Below are 22,478 nucleotides of genomic sequence, written 5' to 3'. Positions count from 1 at the left end.
GAGTAAAAAGAATAGCCCAGAAGTAGAGATTTGGTCCGGCAGTGCTTTCCTGAGTGACAGCTGTGTTGTTTTTGACCTTGGTGGCACAATGGTTAAGTGCTTGGCAGCTAGCTGAGAGGTAGGTTTGAACTCACCCAGTAGCTCAGTTGAAGAAAGACCTGGTAATCTGCTCCCGTAAAGATAATTACAGCCTAGAAAAGCCTTATGGGGCAGTTGTACTCTCGTCATATGGGGTCGTTATGCATCACGAATTGATTTGACGCACTGTTGACTGAGTTCTGACTCAGAGTGACCTACAGGACAGAGAACTGCCCCTAGGGTTTCTATGGAGTGGCTGGTAGATTCCAACTGGTTAGCAGCTGAGCTCTTAACCACAATCATTCCTGGCCAATGCCCTGCTCTTGGTTTGCCTTTTGCAACAGCCCTCATTACTTCTGAAACAATGTCTGGCCTTGATGCAGGAGTCAAGTTCTTCACCCATTGATTTGATCATTTATTCCTAGTAAATAAAATGTTTCTGGAGTGCCTAATACGTAGAAAACATTCTATTATATACTGAATATAAATCTCTGAAGTTGAATGAAAATCTGAATTGACTTGTTGGATTCTCTAAATTCTGTGATGCCTACTAAATAGTGTTTAGAATGAAGAGCTCAACACCTCTCAAATGTGCCATGTAAAATGATACATTTATTAAAGGCAATTTTGCATGTGGCTCTGGCCTACGGACGTCAGATGTCCCAGATGTTTTCAAACCATCTGCATTTATCTGTGAGGTCCCCACTCATCTTTGATGAGTTGATAGGTTTTCTCCACTTTCTCACGTTCCCAGTTACTCTGCGGTATGGAGTCTCTGATGTCTGATGAAAGCTGAACTACACCTGAAGGCCTTCCCACACTCACTACATTTGTAGGGTTTCACACCAGTGTGAATTCTTTGATGCTGACTAAGGGATGAACTCTGGTTAAATGCTTTTCCACACTTGTTACATTCATAAGGTTTTTCTCCAGTATGAATTATATGATGTCGGATAAGGGCTGAGCTCTCACTGAAGAATTTTCCGCATTCATTACACTTATATGGCTTTTCTCCAGTGTGGGTTTTTTGGTGGATTATAAGATTTGTACTTTGGCTGAAGGCCTTCCCACACTCACTGCATTTGTAGGGTTTCTCTCCAGTATGAATCCTCTGATGGTTTGTGAGGTTTGCACTCTGGCTGAAGGCCTTCTCACATGCATTACACTTGTAGGGTTTCTCTCCTGTATGAATTCTCTGGTGCTGAATAAATGCTGCACAGTAACTGAAGGCCTTCCCACACTCGCTGCATTTGTAGGGCTTTTCCCCAGTGTGAGTCCTTTGGTGGTTTGTGAGATTTGCACTATGACGGAAGGCCTTCCCACAGTCATTGCATTCATATGGTTTTTCTCCAGTGTGAATTCTCTGATGTTGAACAAGGGCTGAACAGTCACTGAAGGCTTTCTCACACTCACTGCATTTATAGGGCTTTTCTCCAGTGTGAGTTCGCTGGTGTTTTGTGAGGTTTGCATTCTGGCTGAAAGCTCTCCCACATTCGCTGCACTTATAAGGTTTCTCTCCAGTGTGAATCCTCTGATGCTGAATAAGAGATGAGCTCTGGCTGAAGGCCTTCCCACATTCATTGCACTCATAGGGCTTTTCCCCAGTGTGACTTTTCTGATGTTGAGAAAGGGATGAACAGTAACTAAAGGCTTTGCCACACTCATTACATGTGTATGGTTTTGCTCTGTGAGGTTTAATTATATCTGAATTCTTGAAGCTCTCTGGATGTATTTCACATTTATGGGGCCTCACTTCTGTAGGAACTCTCTGTTGTGGAGAAAGGACTGCTCTCAGGTTGAAGCTCTTCCCAAATTCACTGTTCCTATGGTCTGACTTCCCAGGGGGGATTTCTACACTTAGGTCTTGGAATGATTCTTCAGAAATGTCTTGCTCTGGTGGTGACTCCTTGCATATTATCTTCCAGTCTGAAAAAAATTTTAGAAAAGCAGTTGTCCTTTATTCCTGTCATTCTGGCCAAGCTCTTATGCATACAGGTTTGATGGTTTAGATAAGGTTTCCTTCCATCCAGATCATCTGTTTTACACATGTGGTATAACCCATAAAAGAATGACCAAGACTGTTTTTCAGAGATTTTAGTCTTAGCTGCCAGAGCACCCATTAGCCCCTTTCCTAAACTTGGGAGGATGAAATTTACCCTAATCCTCCTGCACTTCAGATGCAATACTCCTTTCCTATCTTTGACGTTCTTCTCTGCTCCTGGCCAGGTACCCGGTGGTCCATGCTGTCTTCTGGGGACCGTTTCCACCCAGGGGCAAATTATTCCATAAGCAAGGTAAACACGATGCTTACTGTGCTTACCAGATCATCTGTGGTGAACAATTTCACGTTTTTTCACATCAAAGATTGTGCTTCTAGGTATGGCTTGCATTTGTCTCCCATCTCCACCTTTTTACAGAATCAAAGCCCCTTTTCAAATTTATAATCCCTGACAGGGCGGATGACCCAGTAAGCATGGTAAACACAGACTTTATTTGTGCTTATTTGCTAGTCTGTAGTCAGTTTCTTTGTGGTAAAACCCATGTGAAATTATTCACTACAGATTAATAAGTAACTCTATGCTTACCTTGTTTATGGGATAACCCATGCCTGTTCCCACCCTATCAAAACTCATATCCTCACAATTCTCAGTGTGGTTTGGGGCAATCTCGTTACCGATTCTAAATAGTTTCAAAGGCCGATGACCTAAGTTAGATAAGTCGTTTTCACCTATCAAATAAGCAAGATTTAAAAAAAAAAAATGGTTAACTCTAGAGTAATGGTAAGGGTGCGGCAAAACATTGTGTATGTATAAATTGGGACAACCGTTCTAGAGGGCAATCTGGTAGTGTGATGGTTAAGGTTATGTGTCACCTTGGCCAGATGTGCGATCGTATACTGACTCACGGGCTATGGCCAATGGTTTGACTAGATGGTCAAGGCCTCGGAAGGAACAAAATTGGAAAATTGGTGCCAAGGAGGTATAGAGAAGAGGCAGGTGGATAGACCTCTCTGAATGGGCCAAAGAAATGAAGATATCTTTGTCTCATGTGAATGCTTACCAAAAGGTGACCTTGGCAGAGGAGAATTTTATCAAGTGAGTAGGATGACACATTCCATAGATACCGATCAGCTTCTTCCCCCAGCCATTCCTGTCATTGCCAATGGGCTCGTGAACAAAGTGGCCATGGTGGCAGGGATGGAGGTTATACATGGGCTCAACAACACAGATTTCTACTCACCAAGGCAGATGTGGCTACAGCCATTGCTGGATGCCCCATCTGCCAGCAGCAGAAACCAACACTGAGTCCCCTATAGGGTACCATTCCTGGGAACAATCAGCCAGCAACCTGGCAGCAGATAGATTACACTGGATCACTTCCATCATGGAAAGGGCAGCATTTTGTTCTTACTGGGATAGATTTTTATTCTGGATATGGATTTGCCTTCCCTGCATGCAATGCTTCTGCCCAAACCACCACCCATGGGGACTTACAGAATGCCTTATCCGTCATAGTATCCCACACAGCATTGCTTCAGGTCAAGGAACTCACTTCAAAGAAGAAGAAGTACGGCAGTGGGCCCATGCTCATGGAATTCACTGGCCTTACCATGTTCCCCATCATCCTGCAGCAGCTGACTTGACAGAATGATGGAATGGCCTCCTAAAGACACCACTACAGTGTTAGGTAGGTGGCAATACATTGCAGGGTTGGGGCAGTGTTCTCAAGGAGGCTGTATATGCTCTAAATCAGCATCCAGGAATCAAGGGGTGGAAATGGGAGTGGCACCATCACTACTACCCCTAATGACCCACTTGAAAAGGCTTTGATTCCTGTCCCTGCGACCCTGTGCTGTGTGGGTCCAAAGGGAGGAATGTTTGCACCAGGAGACAAAGCACTGATTGCACTGAATTGGAAGTTCAGAATGCCACTTGGCCACTCTGGGCTTCTCATGCCTCTGGAAAAACAGGCAAAGAAGGGAGCTACTGTATTGGCTGGTGTTGATTGATCCTGATTACCAAGGGGGCATTGGATTGGTATTACATAATGGAGGAAAGAAGAGTATGTCTGGAATACAGGAGATCCCTTGGGTTGTCTCTCAGTATTACACCATGCTCTGTGATTAAGGTCAATGGAAAATTATAGCAACCCAATTCTGACATGACTGCTAATGGCCCAGATGACCCTTCAGGAATGAAGGTTTGGGTCATCCCACCAGGCAAAGAACCATGATCAGCCAAGGTGCCTGTCGAGGGCGAAAGGAGTATGAAATGGGTGGCGGAAGAAGGTAGTTCTAAGTACTAGTTACGACCGTGTGACCAGCTGCAGAAATGAGTGTAATTGTTACAAGTATTTCTTCCTTGTTTTATTATATGTGTATGTGTGTTTTCTTCCCTCTCTTATTCCATTACTTATAAAATATATGATGTAAACAGGACTAGTGTGTTTTTGGTTGTATGCATGTTAGTTGTATCATGTTAGGTATGACTTTAAAACTGTCTATTCAGAGATTATATATGGTTTATGGAGATGTATACAGGTGCCAAGTTGACAAGGGGGTAGACTGATAGTTAAGGTTATGTATCAGTTGGCTAGGCCATGATTCTCAGTGGTTTGGAAGATATTATGTAATCATCATTCTCCATTGTGTGATCTGATGTGAACAACCAATCAGTTGAAAGGGGAGTTTCCTTGGGGATGTAGCCTGTACCCAATATATATGGATGTTCTGGCAAAGCTCTCTCTCCTGATCTTCCATCCAACTTGTCACTCTCTGACCTCCAGTTCTTGGGATGTGAGCTGGCAGCCTGCTGTCTGATCTACTTATTTTGGGTTCATTGGCCCCTGTAACCATGTGAGTCAGGAGAAGTCTCCAGCCTGATGCCTTACAGATTTGGAACTTGCCAAGCTCCCCAACTGCATGAGCCATTTCCTTGAAAGAAATCCCTCTCTCTATATATATTTATATATACACACACCGTATTTTAACACAAATAACGTGCATCTTCTGCACTTGTTTGCCAGGAACGCCCTCCCTCCACGAGGCACCCTCACAAGTACTACCATGCCAATCCTCTTCCACATGTTGCTATAAAAAAATATTAGCATAGTGTGCTTACAAAAACACCTCATGGGGGAGGCTGCAGCCAGCAAACAAACGCAGAAGGTGGATGTTATTTGTGTAAAAAATACGGTATACACTTCATTGGTTTTGCTCCTTTAGAGAACCTAGCCTAAGATAGGTGGTATGTGTCAAGAGCTTTAAAATGTTGACATAAAAATTCCAGTTCTAAAAATTTATCCTAAGGAACTAATTAGAAATCATACAAGATGTATACACAAAGGCAATCACAGCATCATTGTCAAATGAAAAGCAAACATCTAAATGTTGAATAAGGAAATGGCTAAAATAAAGCCAGTGAAGGGACTTTACTCAGCAAGTATAAGTTATACTTTCACATCTGAAATCTGTACACTATAATTCCTTTTTAAAAAAGGTATTTATTGAAAAAAGACTGGAGAGATAGACAACACGAATGTTAGCTGTACTGTCTTTGGGTTGTGGGATTCCGGGCGATTTTTATTTTCTTTGATATCTGTATTTTCTAAATGTTCTCCAATGACAATATTATTTTTATAATAAAATTTACAAGATTGCTTTCAAAGAATACGCTGTGGAAGATATATTACTGTATTTTGTGATACAAAGAAGTTGATGATTTACTTTTGTGTGGTGGGATTATAGGAAACCTTGATTTTTTAAATTTTTGTACTTTCCAAATTTTAAATGAACTTATTTTTACTAGTTAAAAAAAGTTATTTTAAAAATGGCATTATTTTTATAACCAGAAAATGGTTAATTTTTTTTTTTTAAGAGTTAATGATTCTTAATCCTCCAAGGAACCTCTTTTAAGAGAAAACTTTTAAATGCAGCTAATGTATAATATTTGGAATGTGTTAAAACATTAACTGAAGCATAAAGCCTTTGCCTGTGTCAGGTCCACTGTGGGTCCCAGACACCTATACAGGGGCTTGCAGGTAAGGAAGTGGACTTATAAGGACAGCCAGAAGCTTTTAACAAGAGTTGATTTTTTTCTGAAGGGATTCTTCCCAATTTTCCTGAAGCAATGATTCTTTCCCTTTCTACCTTATTTTCAGAGGTTCTAGGCACCGTTTATTTATCTCTCTACATAGAATTTTGATCCAGACTCCCTAGGTTCAAATCTCAGCTCTACCTCTTACTACCCGTGACATTGAGTGAATTTTTTCATCTTCCTATGCCTTGGATTTCTCATTTGTGAAAGGGGAATAATTACAGTAGTTCCCTCACAGAATTGTGAGGATTAAATAAGACGTAATGCACCCAGAACCACTCCTGCTGCACAGTAAATGTTACAAAAGTGTGCTTCTGGGTGGTGCAAATGGTTAATATGCTTAGCTGCTACATAAAAGGTTGGAGGTTTGAGTCCAGCCCAAGGCTCCTCAGAAGACTCAGCGATCTAATTCTGAAAACTCAGCCATTGAAAACCCTACAGAGTACCGTTGTACTCTGACACACACACATGGGGTCACCATTAGTCAGAGTCAGTGGCTACTGGTACTGGTATTAATTTTGGACCTTGCCTTGTAAACCATCCTAAAGCATATAGGTGCACATTAATGCATGATCCACTTAGAGACTCCCATTTCAGGTTGACAGCATCTCTATGTAACTTGGTATTCAATCACATATGGGTTTGATGGCTCTCCAAAATAGGCCACCTGAGTAAAAAATAGAAGTGACAAGCAGCAGTGAGAAAGAGGCAGTTCGGAAGACCATGTGGTGATCATTAATTGCTGTATCTCAGCCCACCTCTCCCCTGAGTGCCGGCTCTTGTAACAGACATCTCAGATACACTCAAACCAGAACTACTGCTTTTCCCCTTCAAGCCAGCATCTTTGTCAGTTTTCCCATTTACCCAACTGATTAGGCCAAAAAACTAGGGTCATCCTTAATGACTCTCTTTCCCATACATCCCACATTCAATCTATTACCCAGTCATACTGGCTTTACCACCAAAGTACATCCTGAATCCCTCCTTACCAAGCGACTATCATCTCCCCCTGGAATGTCTGTAACAGCCTCCTCCTAACTGACCTCCCTGCTTCTACTCTTGACCCCTGAAAGTCTGTTCTCCACACGTCTGCTGAATTACCTTTTTAAACACAAATCAAATATTGCCCTTTCCCTGCTTTAAAATTCAATGGCTCCCTATTTTCCTATGTGAATAAAATCCGAACACCTTATCATGGCCTACAATGCCCCTGTGATCAGTCAGTCCCCTGCCTTCTGCTCTCCTTGTTCACCATGCTCTACCCACAGAGGTCTTCTGAACCTAACAAGCCAAGCTCATTCTCACCTCAAGGCCTCAACACATGCTGTGGCCCAGAATGTTCCTCCCCAGGTCTTCATGGCTGGCTCGCTCTCGTCCTCCAGCTCTCAGGTCTTTCCTATCCATATTATCTAAAATAGTCTCCTCTCCCCTCCATCTCTACTCCTTTACTCAGCTTTGTGCCCTCAGGACCTTGCTTCATTTTCTTCACAGACAGTACTTAATGTTCCTCACTAGGATGTAAGCAGGGACTACGTTTTGTTCTCTGTTGTAGCTAAAACAGTGCCAGGCATGTACCAAATGCTAATACATATTTGTTGACTGAATGAATACTTAAATGAACGGGAAAGAGCCAAATAGACCAGCTGGGCCTGAGGAAATGTCAGCATCCATGACAGAAGTTCCCAAGCAAGCAGTGAGGGAAAAGGTGCTTTAAAGACCTGGGTCTGTCATTCTGGGAAGGGTGTGATGGGGTGGGATCATGGAGGGCCCTGAAACTAGCCCATGGAGGAGTAGTGATGTCCAGGAGGCTCTGTGGGTCTCCGAGCAGAGGTGCAATACCACAGAAGCAGTACTTGAGTTACTCTAATAAAACCAAAAAAAACCAAACCCATTGCTGTCAAGTCCATTTCGACTCACAGCCAGGTTTAATTTAAAAATTACCTTAAACGACTTCTGTTGACTACCGTATAGCTTAAATACCACTCTACAGTTGACAACTTTTTTTCATATAGTTTGTAAAATAAGAAAGATTTTATTGTCCACGTTTTTCAGATACAGAAAGAGAGGATCACAAAATTTAATGGTTTACCCTGAACAAGTAACAAGGTAGGACTTGAATGCATGTCTTTCATGTATCCACATCCAAAGTTGCTTCTACTTCCCTGCAGTAATGCCTCTGAGCACATATAGTGGGTGGTAACACCCTTTTTCAACTTCTGTTTCTAATAATATGGTGATTTGAACCTTTTGAGGTAAACTTTTTAGGATCTTGAACCCCTCTGTGACTATGAATAAATCTCCCCAGAAAAATGCAGTTATCCCCAAGCCACAAAAATACTGCACCCAATCTCTGAGGTTTTGCACAGGTTTAAAGACCCTGCCGAACAAATATGGACATGTTGGGGAGGAGGGGCTGCTGGGAGAAGGAAGCAGGACTAGTGAAGCTCCCTGTTAAAGGCAATTTCAGTAATAAGAATGGCCCCTGGAGCCCCAATGGCAACTGCAGTAACATGTGATAGGTTGCTTAGAAAGAGTATGATAAGGTGGGAAGGAGAACAGGCAGCTCAGCAGAACCAGGCAGGAAATAAGCCAGAGGCTCTGTTCCCACTGTCCTGTCAGCAACAGTAATTGGTAACTGAAGAAATAAAGCAGTAAGCTACATTTTTAGAAAAAGGTAAAACTTGTCATCTTAAAGTGGTTTAATTCATTTTTACTTCAAATGCTTTAATTCTCAAAACACCAAAGGTGGCTGGGTTCAGAGGGAGAAAGTACTGAGGTGCTGACAGAGGTCATACAACAGCTGAGCTATGACGGTGGCAGTAGAGCAGCAGAAGCTGAGCTATGACGGTGGCAGTAGAGCAGCAGAAGCTGAGCTATGACGGTGGGAGTAAAGCAAGCAACCTTAGATGAAAGCAAGCAGCAGGAAATAAACAGCAGAGACTGGTTTCCCTTACTTTTTTCTTACCCAAGTTTCTTAGTTTTGAAAAATTCTGGCCTGGCCATGCAGAGAAAGAGAGAGAGAGGAAGCAGAATCTAGTTAAGGTCCAGAGAGGGTGGCAGGAGTAGCTGTCAGTTGGAGATGTGGGCAAAGATAGGTACCTAAAACTCTCAGTGGGGTGAGCCCAAGCAGGGCATGTGCTGAGCTAGCAAAGATGACTCTCATTCCTCCAATGAGAAAGGACAGTCTTCCAGAGGCCAGGAATATCAGATGTGTCCACAGACATCTCCCAGCCCTGAGAGACTGAACAGCAGTGGGCTTTGGAGTCAGACCTAGCTTCAAATCCCAGCATCACGACTTTCCAGCTGTGAGGCTTTGAACAAGTAAGTTAACCTCTTCCAGCTTCAATTTCATCTGTAGAATGAGGCTAATAATATCTACCTGATAGGGTTGTTAAAATCATCAAATGCACTAACCTGTGTTTCAAAGGGGCTTTTGTTCCCAAGACTCTCATTGACTTAGTGCTCAATCACTTACCTGGACAGGTACTTCTTAGGCCTTCTTCCAGCATCCATGGTTCTTCTCTCTGTTCCAATTGGGAGTTCAAGCCAGGCTGGGAGACTGGAAGTCCTATTAAAGGGGAAGAAATGGGCCTTGGAGATTTGTACCTAGTATAAATAGCCACTGAAAACTCAGGGGAGAGGAAGCAGGCCAGTCAGGTCATGCATTTAATTCATTCAACAAATATTTATTGTGAACTTACTTGGTACCAGGCACTAGGGGATACAGCAGTAAATAAGACAGACATGGTTCTTAGGTCTTGGAAGAATTTCTGGAAGGAGCTAAAGACACAACTTCAAGAAGGGGTTAAGCCAGGGAGTTAAGCTAAGCCCATAAAACACCCTATTTAGGAAGATGGGAACCTACTCAGTCTGGAGGAACTTATATGAGGGTTACCCCATGCCTGCTGGGAAATAAGAGAATGGGGACGATACAGCCTCAGGAGGAGCAAAATGAAACTGCCTGTTTACCAACTGGGAGCACAGAGCTTTCGCTGGGGAACAAGGAGGAATAAGCACAATCCCTCTGGTGCATCAGAGCAATTAGAGGTGACTAAGCGCTTTGGAAAAGAGCCCTGGCGCAGTGGTAAACTGCTGGGCTGCTAACTGAAAGGTTTGCAGTTCAAACCTACCAGCTGCTCTGTAGGAGAAAGATGTGGTAGTCTGCTTCTGTAAAGATTACGGCCTTGGAAATCCTATGGGGCAGTTCTACACTGTCCTACAGGGTCACTATGAGTCAGAATCAACTTGATGGCAATGGGTAAGGTAAGGTAAGCACTTTGGAAAGTGCCAGAATTGAGTAAAGTAGCAACCAACAGATTTCAAATCTTAAGAAAATGGGTTTCTTACCAAGTAGGACCAGGTTCCTGGACTTTTCTGGTATCCTCTCCTTGTACCTGTCCCTCGGAGCAGGGACTGGGTGTCTCCAGCCTTCTTGGGTAAAAGCTACAGTCACACTGCTGAAGAATATGGAGCCCTGAAACAACAAGCATACCCCAGCTCACCCAGGCCTCAGGATCTGGGATGGAGGCAAGGGGGATAGGGAGGTTGGCAACTCTAGGGGAGATGGATGGCAGGCTTAGAAAGGGTCTTTGAAAGGATTCAAGGCTCTGGGTAGTTCAAGAAAAGCATTTGTTGATCACTTTCTAAGTGCCTAGACTCTACTGGACTGTGATGCAAAAAAGTAAATAAAACATAGTCTCTTGTCTTTACACATTTATAATTTTGATAGACTTCATATATAGATAGAAAATATATATGAGAAATAATTGAGCAGAAACGAACAGGTACTTCACAATTAAAAAGCCCATTAAAAAAAGAAAAACCAAACCTGTTGCTGTCGAGTCAATTCTGACTCATAGCAACTCTATAGGACACCAGAACTCCCCCGTAGGGTTTCCAAGGCTGTAATCTTTACAAGAGCAGATCGCCACATCTTTCTCCTGTGGAGCCGCTGGTGGGTTTGAACCGCTGACCTTTCAGTTAGCAGCTGAGTGCTTTAACCACTGCACCACCAGGGCTCCTTCCAAGAGCCAACAGAGGGAGAAAAATTAGAATGTGTGAGTACAAATTAGCAAAAAAAAAAAAAATGTGAAAAGTGAATTTTCAGAACATTTAACAAAGATTCCTGTGAACTCGGATATCACACTGTACAGCAAGAGAGCCAGGGATGTAAGCAACGCCTGGAATCATATGTGTCAAACAGAAGAGGAATCCTGGAAGAGGGAGAGGAGGGTGGACAATTAGGAAAGAGCAGGGAGAGACGGCAATCGCTGAACTGACCCTGAAGAAGGTTGCCCTGACGGACTGTCACAGATTGAATTGTGTCCCCAAAAATGTGTCAACTTGGTTAGGCCATGATACCCAGTATTGTGTGGTTGTCCTCTATTTTGTGATTGTAAGTTTATGTTAAAGAGGATTAGGGTGGGACTGTAACACCCTTACTAAGGTCACAGCTCTGATCCAATGTAAAGGAAGTTTCCCTGGAGTGTGATCTGTACCACCTTTTATCTCACAAGAGATAAAAGGGAAGGGGAAGCAAGCAGAAAGTGGGGACCTCATACCACCAAGAAAGCAGTGCTGGGAGCAGAGTGCTACCTTTGGACCTGGGGTTCCTGTACAGAGAATCTCCTAGTCCACAGGAAGACTGATAACAAGGACATTTCTCCAGAGCCGACAGAGACAGAAAGCCTTTCCCTAGAGCTGATGCCCTGAATCTGGACATCTAGCCTACTAGACTATGAGAAAACAAATTTCTCTTTGTTAAAGCCATCCACTTGTGGTATTTCTGTTATAGCAGCAGTAGGTGACTCAGACACGGGCCAAGTGAAGGCTATCCAAGGTGGGGGAGGCACCATAAGCAAAAGCACTGAAGGAAGAAAGCCCTTGTGTATTCAGCAAATGGCAGGTGGTCTAGGCAGTGAGAATGAAGGGATGAGGGACTGAAGGGCCTAGAAAGGTTGGTTGAAGTCAGAATGTAAAAAGACTCAAATGACTTGATAAACATGGTGCTTTTATCCCACGGACAACAGGGAGGCCTTAAAAGATGGGCCTTGAAACGGATGTGGGGAGAGGAAGTTAAGATCTTTAACAGTCAGTGTCGAGTTGAGAGAAGACCTGTTCCAACGGGGTGTAGATGCATGGTTGGCAATGGATTTTTCAAGAAACCTGAGAATGAATCAAAGATGTTTCTTGCTTGGAAAATCAGGTATACAGCGATGTCAACAACTAAGAGAAGAAACATGGGAAAAGGAGACCTGTTCGCAAAGTAATCAGTTTGTTTTTGGGCCCACTGAGTTCCAGGTTGCTGCAGGTATTCTGTAACATCTGAAAACATGGGTCTGGAGTTCAGGAGACAGCAGGAACCATAAAGCTCATAGGTGTCAGCAGAAGCTGTTCATACAACAGATGAGCACATACTCCATTCAATGTCCCTGCGCTAGGTACCTGGAGTGGAAACAGGCAGGTGGAAAGGAGAGAGACTCATCACAAGTAACATGGATTGAATTATATCCCCCCAAAAATGTGTGTTATCAACTTGGTTAAACCATGAGTCCCAGTATTATACGGTTGTCCTCCATTTTGTGATTGTAATTTTATGTTGAGAGGATTAGGGTGGGATTGTAACACAGCCCTTCCCCTGGAGCTGACATCCTGAATTTGGACTTGTAACCTACTAGACTGTGAGAAAATAAATTTCTCTTTGTTAAAGCCATCCACTTGTAGTATCTGTTATAGCAGCACTAGATATCTAAGACAACAAGATTAGTTATTAACTCATTAGCATAAGGCAGTAATTATCTCCTGGCCAGGTCTCACAGGAACCTCAAATTCAACAAAAGCAATAGGGAAACCCATCTTCTCCTGTCTAGTTCTAGCTCAGGAAGTTGTACCTCCATTCACCTAGTTGGCCAAGCCAGAAATTTGGGTGTTATCCTCCCCTTCCCTAAGCTTCCCCAGATCAATTGCCTACTGATTCTTCCTCCGTACTATCACTAGAATTCAACCAACTTTCTCCATCACCCCCACTTCTGCCTCGTTTTAAGCCAGCTGTATTTCCCCAAATTGTAATGAATCCCTGACTCTAATTCTACCTTGCCTTTCCAATCAACCTTTCACACTAAGAAATACTTGGGAAAAAGAGGGTCTTTTTAAAAGAAACTATGAAACATTTAAAACAATAGGGTTACTTTATAATAACCAAGAGAGTAAAATCCATATAAAGATATGTCATAAACAATAAATAACTGTAAGAAATATGAGGAAAAAGTTACTGCTGTCAGAGATGCCTGAGTAATTCAATGAACAAGAGATCAACTAGTCAGAAAATAAACAAATAGATAAAAATATGGAAGAGCTGAGTAACTTACCTAAGAAGGTTGAGCTCACAGAGCTACCAAGCCCTATGCCCCGCAATCGGACTATACCTGGGTATTCTGTGTTGATAAGAGATATGGACTTTGTCCTCACGGAGCACAGACCAACCAAATGGGCAAGGAAATCAAAATCATAATTTTGGTCTATATAAAAAAATAAAATCCACAACTAAACACTTTCAATATAAACAAGAAAGGATGTAAATAAATGAGTTGAAGAGTCCACTCAAAAGATTAAACACTAAATTTTAAGATAAATCTGAGGAAAGCTGAAGCAAAAAACTAATAAAATGTATTAATAAGAGTAGTATTGATGAGAAAAATCTAAGAGTAGACTCTTAAAAAATGAAAATAGACTACAACCTAGTCCAGTCAATAAAACAGGGGAGAAGACAGTTCTGCCCTCACAGAGGGACTGTGCAGTCGAACAGAATGCAGCCACTGGAGAGGATTTTGTAGGCTATTCTTAATGAAATGGGGACATGTTCATCTAATTCTTCTAAGTGGAAATAAAAAGGAAGTTATAAAGCAGGACAAATTCATCTGGGGAGAAGAAAGAATATAAGTAAAAGGATACCAATCAAAATGTTAAATGTTATCTCTTTGTGTTTTCTATAGTTTCCAGGTTTTCTGCAATGGACATGAATTGCTTTTGTTAATTAGGGAAAAAAAAAAAAAAGAAACCCTACAATTAATATTGAGGGGAAAAAAAAGGCTGTCTCTCAGAGTAAATTTCCAACTCACCTGGGGCCCAGCTGTGAGGAGATCAGCAGCCATTCCTTCCTCTCCTGTGCTTTCCTCTTGGGGAAGGGTAGGGTCAGGAGAAGACAGCACTGAAGAAAGAGAAAGAAACCAACAAGGCATAAAAGTTTGCAGCTTACTCTGTCAACAATTCTCACTACGAAGAGGAGGTTCAGCGGATGTATATCACAGCAGGTTCCAGGACACTCAGGCTAAATTCACAGATAACCATGTGACTGTGGAAGATGCAACATTTCTGTGATCGAGGGCAGAAGGCCCATGTAAAATTTCCCATTCCTCTTCCTTTAGAAATTTCATCAACTCACTCAGGTGTAAGGAAGCATTAGCGCTTAATGGACTCTCAAGTATCCTGAATCCACCACTTACTAGCAGTGTGCCCTTTGGCAAATTATATAACCTCCCTAAATCTCATTTTTCTCATCTGTAAAATGGAGATAAGAAACCCTTGTAGGTTTAGTGTGAAGATTAAAAGAAAATGCAGATAAAGCAATTGGCATAATGTTTAGCACATAGTTTATAAAAATTACCTATTATTTGTAATAACAGTTCTCTGAAGAAAGTGGCTCTACAAGTTTAAGACATTTGCTTAATCAAAACAAGAGGTTATGCCCAAGTAGAATTCATCCCAGAAATGCAAAATTGGCTCAGTATACGAAAACTAATCAATATAGTACACTATATTAATAGAGGGAACCCTGGTGGTGCAGTGGTTAAGAGCTACAGCTGCTATCCAAAAGGTCAACAGTTTGAATCCACCAGGCACTTCTTGGAAATGCTATGGGGCAGTTCTACTCTGTCCGATAGGGCTGCTAGGAGTCAGAATCAATGCGATGGCAACCAGTTTTTTTTGGTCTATATTAATTAAGGGAAAACAACCAAATGATCATCTCAGTAGACAAAGAAAAAGCATTTGATAAAACCCAACATCCTTTCATGATTAAAAACACTCAACAAACTAGAAAGAGAATATCCTAAACTAGATAAATGTCATCTATGAAAAACCCACAGCTAACATCATACTCAATGAAAGCTTTCCCCCTAAGATCAGGAACAAGACCAGGATGTCTGCTCTTACCACTTCAATTTAACATTATACTGGAGGTTCTAGCCAGGGCAATTAGGCAAGAAAAAGACAATTGGAAAGGAAGAAGTAAAGCTGTCTCTCTTTTAGATGACCTGATCTTGTATGCAGAAAACCTCAAGGAGCCAGAAAAGCCCTAATAAATGAGTTCAGCAAGGTTGCAGGACACAAAAAATCGATTGTATTTCTATACACTAGCAGTGGACGATCCAAAAGAGAAATTCCATTTACAAGAAAATATTTCCATTTACATGAAAACAGTTCTATTCACAATAGCAATTAAAAGAATGATATACCTAAAAATAAATTTAACAGACGACCTGCAAGACTTGTACACTGAAAACTACAAAACACTGTTGAAATTACGGAAGACCTAATTAAATGGAAATGGGTTGAAAGACAATATTGTTGAGATGCCCGCACTTCCCAAATTGATCTAGAGACTCAATGCGATCCCCACCAAAATCTCAGTTGGTTTTGCAGAGACTATGAGCTAATGCTAAAATTCATATGGATATGCACCAAACTGTTGCTATCGAGTCAATTCTGACTCATAGCAACCCTACAGGACAGAGTAGAACTGCCCCATAGAGTTTCCAAGGAGCGCCTGGTGGATTTGAACTGCTGAACCTTTGGCTAGCAGCCACACTCTTAACCACTATCCCACCAGGGCTCCACTATGCAAGACAGTCAGAAGAACAAAAAAAATTTTATTTTATTTTTTATTTAAAGAACAAAGTTGAAGGACTTACACTTCCCTATTTGAAAGGTTTCTACAAACCAACAGTAATCAAAACAGTGTTACTGGCATAAGGACAGACATACAGATCAATGGAAGAGAGTTGAAAGTCCAGAAATAAACCCATACACTTATGGTCAGCTGATTTTCACCCAAGGTGCCAAGAGTTTCAGTGGGACAACAATAATCTTTTCAACAAATAGTGTGCTAGGACAACTAGATATCCATGGGCAAACGAATGAAGTTGGATGCACACCTCATACCAATGCAAAAATTACTTCAAAATGGGTTAAAGACCTATATGTAAGAACTAAAGCTATTAGAAGAAAACAGGAATAAATCTTCATGACCTCAGATTAGGTAACGGTTTCTTAGATATGACACCAAAAGTACAAGCAACAAAAGAAAAACTGGATTTCATCAATTAAAAACTTTGTGCTTCAAAGGACACTATCAAGAAAGTGAAAAGATAACCACTGAGTAAGAGAAAATATTTGCAAATTATACACACACACACACACACGTATATATGTATCTATATATATATATAAAATACAGAAACCCTGGTGGTGTAGTGGTTAAGTGCTACGGCTGCTAACCAAAAGGTCAGCAGTTCAAATCTGCCAGGTGCTCCCTGGAAACTCTATGGTGCAGTTCTCTGTCCTATAGGGTTGCTATGAGTCAGAATCGACTCGACGGCAGTGCGTTTGGTTTTGGTTTTTATATAAAATACAGTGAAACCTATGAAGGCCAGAACTTGATGGGAGTGCCTTGTTTTTCCAGGTCTTGCCAGTTTTCTGCCTTTGACAGGATGCAGTCTTACCACTTTTCTATCCCTTGTTTTAGTGGAAAATATTTGAATTTTCCTTCTTAGACAGGTTCCCACCTTACACAGGTTCCAGCTTTTGCAGGTTTTACTGTGTATATATATAATATATACAATCATATCTTATACATATAACTTGCAAATTATATATCTTGTCTTAGTACCCAGAATATATGAAGAACTCTTACAATTCAACCAAAAAAGACAAATAACCCAAGTAAAGAATTGACAAAGGATTTGAATAGACATTTCTCCAAAGATATACAAATGGCCACTAGGCACATGAAAAGATGTTCATTAGGGAAACGCAAATTGAAATCACAATGAGATACCATTACATACCCATTAAGATAGCTATAAAGGAGCCCTGGTGGTGTAATGGTTAAGCATTTGGCTGTTAAGTGAAAGGTCTGTGGTTCGAACCCACTAGCGGCTACATGAAAGAAAAGACCTGGAGATCTGCTCCTGTAAGGACTAAACCCAAAAAACCAAACCCATTGCTGTTGAGTTGATTCTGACTCATAGCAACCCTACAGGACAGAAGAGAACTGCCCCATAGGGTTTCCTAGGCTATAATCTTTACAGAAGCAGGCTGTCACATCCTTCTCCCTCTGAGTGGCTGGTGGGTTTGAACAGCCAACCTTTTGGTTTCCAGCCAAGTGCTTAATTACTGCGCTACCAGGGCTCCTTCCGTAAAGATTACAGGCTAGGAAACCCTATGGGGCAGTTCTACTCTGTACTATAGGGTCACTATGAGTTGGAATCCACTCAATGGCACACAACAACACGGGAAATAATAAGTGTTGGTGACGATGTAGAGAAATTGGAACCCTAATATTTGCTGGTGGGAATGTAAAATGGTGCAGCTGCCTTGGAAAATTTTGATAATTCCTCAAGAAGTTAAACATACAGTTACTATATGTCATGGATTGAACTGTATCCCCCCAAAATATGTGTTAACTTGGCTAGGCCATGATTCCCGGTATTGTGTGATTGCCCACCATGTTGTCACCTGATGTGATTTTCCTATGTGTTATACCTCTATGATGTTAATGAGGCAGGATTAGAGGCAGTTATGTTAATAAGGCAGGACTCAATCTATAAGATTAGGTCGTGTCTTAAGTCAATCTCTCTTGAGATATAAAAGAGAAGTGAGCAGAGAGACAGGGGGACCTCATACCACTAAGAAAGTACTGCCAGGAGCAAGGTGCGTCCTTTGGACCCAAGGTCCCTGTGCTGAGAAGCTCCTAGACCAGGGGAAAATTGATAACAAGGACTTTCCTCCAGAGCCCACAGAAAGAGAAAGCCTTCCCCTGGAGCTGACGCCCTGAATTCAGACTTCTAGCCTACTAGACTGTGAGAGAATAAACTTCTGTTTGTTGAAGCCATCCACTTATGGTATTTCTGTTACAGCAGCATTAGATAACTAAGACACCATATGACACAGCACTTCCATTCTTTGGTATATACTCAAGAAAAATGAAAACATGTCCACACAACATAACAGTATTATTTGTAACAGCCAAAAAGTGGAAGCAACCCAAATGCCCATCAGCTAAGAAAAGGATAAACAAGATAAGATATATTCATAGAATGAAATATTATTCAGCTATTAAAAGGAATGAAGTACCTTGTCAACACAGATGAACCTTGAAAACATGATGCTAAGGGAAAGAGGCCAAACACAAAAGGCTACATATTATATGATTCTATCTGCCAAGAGGCAGTCGTTCTAACAGAACAAGGGGATATTGTGGTTTAAAATCTGGGAAATGTGTGTATCAGGGTTGTATCCTTTCACCACACTTATTCAATCTGTATCCTGAGCAAATAATCTGAGAAACTGGACTATGAAAAACACAGAATCAGGATTGGAGGAAGATTCATTAACGACCTGCGATATGCAGATGACACAACCTTTCCTGCTAAAAGCGAAGAGGACTTGAAGCACTTACTGATGAAGATGAAAGACTACTGCCTTCAGTATGGACTACACCTCAACATAAAGAAAACAAGAATCCTCACAACCGGAACAATAAGTGACATCATGATAAATGGTGAAAATACTGAAGTTGTCAGGAATTTCATTTTGCTTGGATCCATAAATCAACACCAATGGAAGCAGTAGTCAAGAAATCAAATGATGTATTGCATTTGGCAAATTTGCTGCAAAAGACCTCTCTTTAAAGTGTTGAAAAACAAAGATGTCACTTTGAGGACTAAGGTGCTCCTGACCCAAGCCATGGTATTTCCAATCACCTCATATGCATGAGAAAGCTGGACAATGAATAAAGAAAACCAAAGAATTGACACCTTTGAACTACGGTGCTGGCAAAGAATATTGAATATACCATGGGCTGCCAGAAGAATGAACAAGTCTATCCTGGACGAAGTATAGCCAGAGTGCTCCTTCAAGCAAGGATGGTGAGACTTTGTCTCACATACTTTGGACATGTTATCAGGAGGGACCAGTCCCTGGAGAAGGACATAATGCTTGGTAAGGTAGAGGATCAGTGAAAAACAGGAAGATCCTCGACAGGATGGACTGACACAGTGGCTGCAACAAAGGGCTGAAACATAGCAACAATTGTGAGGATGGCACAGGACCGGCAGTGTTTTGTTCTGTTGTATGTAGGGTCGCTATGACTCGACAGCACTTAACAACAACATTTGTATGAAATATCCAAGATAGGCAAATTCATAGAGAAAAAAGTACAGTAGTGGTTGTCAGGGGCTGGGATAAGAGGGAATGGGGAGTAACTACTAACGGGTATGGCGTTTCTTTTTGGTGTGATACAAATGTTCTGGAGTTAAATAGTGGTGACGGTTGCACGACTTTGTGAATATGCTAAAAACCACTGAACAGTAAGTACACTTTAGAAAGGTGAGTGGTATATAAATTATATCTAAACAAAAAAATCGTAGAGGTAATGTAGTCCTCAGAAATACCTCAGAAAAAGAAGCAATCTATCTGGATACTGGTCTTAGCACAGACCTTATGTTCTGGATTGTACCTAACTCCACTGTATTTTCTTTTTTGTAGTATGGTGGAAATGGTAACCATTCAACCTGCTTTCCAGATCTCTGGGGAAGACAACAGGAAATGCTGGATGTGAAACTGCACTTGAAAAGTGACAGACCAAATACAGAGGCTTCTTGATCTAGGGGAGGATGGTACAGGCCTTGGTGGTTAAGACTACATACACATTTGTTCTGTTCTGTAGCAGTGTTCAAGGTGTCTGAAAAAACGTTATTTTATTTGATGCTTACAATTCTTGAAGATAAACAAGGTGGTTGATTATATTGTGTCCTTTCCTCCATGAAGAAACAGAAAAGACCTAGACGTACCTCTCAGATTACAAATCCCTTGAAGCCTCCAGGACTTCACAGTATAACTGGCTGGCCCCGCCCTCAAACTCAGGAGGAGCCAGCGGGCTCCTGTTCCGATATCCCTGGCTGCTTCAAGGGCTGGAAGGAGAGAAGCAACAGAGGTGACCCTGGGTACGTCCTGTTTTCCTTTCCAGGGCCCACTTCTCCGTAATCTCTAATACCATCGTTCCATCGGGCAGATCCGGATAAGGGGAAGGATACCCCAGGCCTGACGTCTTGACTTTTTTTTTTTTTTTTAACCTTGGAACTCCTTATTCAAAAAAAGAATGTCCCCGCAGAGTTCTGGTCTGGGTCACACAACATTATTGGTGGGCAAGCTTAAACAAGAAGTCCGATCTCCTGCAAGCTGCTCCCTCCACCGCTCCTCACCTCCTTCCTCCAGCATTTGGGTCCCACCTAGCGCCGCCGCCTCCGAGCAGTCCTCTGAGCGTCAGCGTCGCTCCGCAGCAGCCTCAGCCCCGACTCTGCGGGACGCCTCTTCCTCCCCCGCCTCTCCCCTCAGAGGCCGGGTCCGTGCCCGCCGTACTAGATCCTGGCAGCTCCAGCCCCGTCGTTCGCTCTGTGTCCTCAGCCACAGCCAGTCGTCGGCTCGGAAGCCCGTGGCGCACCCACCGGCTCGGCCTCAAACAGAAGGCCGGGCGAAAAGCTGCTGCCCGGTTTCCCGAGGAAGTCACCGGTGACAGGCGACGGCTCGGAAACAGCGGGACCTCTCTGGCGCCAAAGGGGTCGCACCTCAAAAACGACATTTCCGTTCATGCGCACCTGCCTCATCGCCGTCACATGACTCCATTTCCCAGAAGTCTCTGCCAGGCTGGTTCTTGGTCAAAGTGCTCTTCTCTCCCGACAGCAGGTTTGTGACGCGCACGCTCTCCTGGATGGTACTTCGCACAGAGGCTTCCTCCTGTTCTTGCCCCCAGAATGTTTCCCATTATGCTTTGTTGCAGGTGTCTTCTAGGTCCACCGGAATCCAATGGCTGGGGCTTCTGCGACGGGAAGCTACTTTGCCAGGAAGGATCCTGGGAACAGTGGTTTTAGTGCTCCGACTGCGCAGCCGTAGACCTGTACTGGACCTGGCTGCTTAAGTAGTTGGCTGTGTCTTTGTTCTTCTGTCCGTGGGTCGCAGGGATCGTCTCTCTGCGGCTAGGCTCAGGGGCGCTGAGGCGGAGAGAAAATGATCATTCCTGATAAGGTTGCATTACAGGTTAATTTGTGTCCCCCCAAAAGATGTGTGTAAACCCTAACCCCCTGAGAATGAGACCTTATTTGGAAAAAGGGCCTTTGCAGATAAAATTAACATGAAGTCATATTGGATTAGGGTGGGCCTAATTCAGTCTGAGTGATGTTCTTATACAAAGAGAAGATACACAGAGACTCACAGGGAAACTGGCTATGTGAAGACGAGGTAGAGATTTGAATTATGGAGCCACAAACCAGGTAACACCTGGGGCTACCAGAAGCTGGAAGAGACAAGAAAGGATCATTCGCTAGAGCCTCAGAGAGGGCATGGCTCTGCTGACACCCTAAATTCTGACTTCTCGCCCCCAGAACTCTGAGGCAATAACATTTTGTTCTGAGCCACATAGTATGCGGTAATTTTTTACAGTAGCCGTGGGAAACATACAGGCTGTGTCCTAATGCCACATGCTCCTCCCGGTTTCTCCCTCCTGCTTAGCTTGTTGAAGGAGCATAAACGTAAATGTTGCACCACTCAAGTGTGTGTGTGCCAGCAAGTGATTTGGTACTGCCTACCATTTAACATCTTACACTTAAGGGTCTTATGTTTAACCTTGAGTTAATACTCAGAATAAAACAATCATGTTCAGAGTAGTAATATTACTGCAGTTGGACATTCAGAGTATGCTCATTTGTGGTTGTGTTGGCAGCAGGTTGGGAAATGGCGTCTGAGAGTGTGGTCTGTGAGGGAGTAGGAAGAAAAAGAGAAGCAAAACCATCCAGAAACCAAGCGGGAAGCCCAGACCTCCCTCACTCCCTTCTCCTGATCTTGCTCTGCCTGAGCAGGTGGGATGAACTTTAAAGCCATAATCATCAGTCACTCTACCCTGACATGGACAAGAGGTGAGGCAGTGTAATCCTGCCCAGGTCACAAGGCCCAGCTGATGCTAATCCCATAATG

At 42.6% G+C, this 22,478-nt stretch overlaps 1 protein-coding gene across 8 annotated transcripts; it reads right to left on the bottom strand.

Annotated features, from left to right (window-relative positions):
- Window positions 1-668: 668 nt before the first annotated feature.
- Window positions 669-21,317, bottom strand: ZNF79 (zinc finger protein 79). 8 transcript variants are annotated; one of them, XM_049894838.1, is made up of 6 exons: window positions 20,714-21,317; window positions 20,303-20,422; window positions 14,291-14,379; window positions 10,521-10,647; window positions 9,649-9,741; window positions 669-2,004 (listed from the first exon to the last, which is right to left on the bottom strand). In XM_049894838.1, the coding sequence occupies exons 1-6, from the start codon at window positions 20,727-20,729 to the stop codon at window positions 833-835; spliced, it is 1,617 nt and encodes a 538-aa protein (XP_049750795.1). In that variant the 5' UTR covers window positions 20,730-21,317; the 3' UTR covers window positions 669-832. The 8 variants fall into 8 exon arrangements, with proteins under 8 accessions (XP_049750795.1, XP_049750796.1, XP_049750802.1 ...); XM_049894839.1 differs by lacking the exon at window positions 20,303-20,422 and having other exon boundaries at window positions 20,714-21,315; XM_049894845.1 differs by lacking the exons at window positions 20,303-20,422; window positions 20,714-21,317 and adding an exon at window positions 14,124-14,176 and having other exon boundaries at window positions 14,291-14,380.
- Between the last annotated feature and the right edge of the window lie 1,161 nt (window positions 21,318-22,478).

The sequence above is a fragment of the Elephas maximus genome, chromosome 9 (assembly GCF_024166365.1).
Source record: "Elephas maximus indicus isolate mEleMax1 chromosome 9, mEleMax1 primary haplotype, whole genome shotgun sequence".
Lineage (NCBI taxonomy): Eukaryota > Metazoa > Chordata > Mammalia > Proboscidea > Elephantidae > Elephas > Elephas maximus.
The sequence above is the reverse complement of the archived record's forward strand: the minus strand, read 5'-3'. Positions and strand labels throughout refer to the sequence as shown.

Excerpts from the sequence above, each read along its gene's own strand:
- ZNF79 (XM_049894838.1), bottom strand. Across the intron at positions 14,380-20,302 it reads AGGGATTTGTAATCTGAGAG|TGCTGTCTTCTCCTGACCCT; the intron begins GTACGTCTAGGT and ends CTCTTTCTTCAG. Across the intron at positions 10,648-14,290 it reads TCCTCACAGCTGGGCCCCAG|GGCTCCATATTCTTCAGCAG; the intron begins GTGAGTTGGAAA and ends TTGTTGTTTCAG.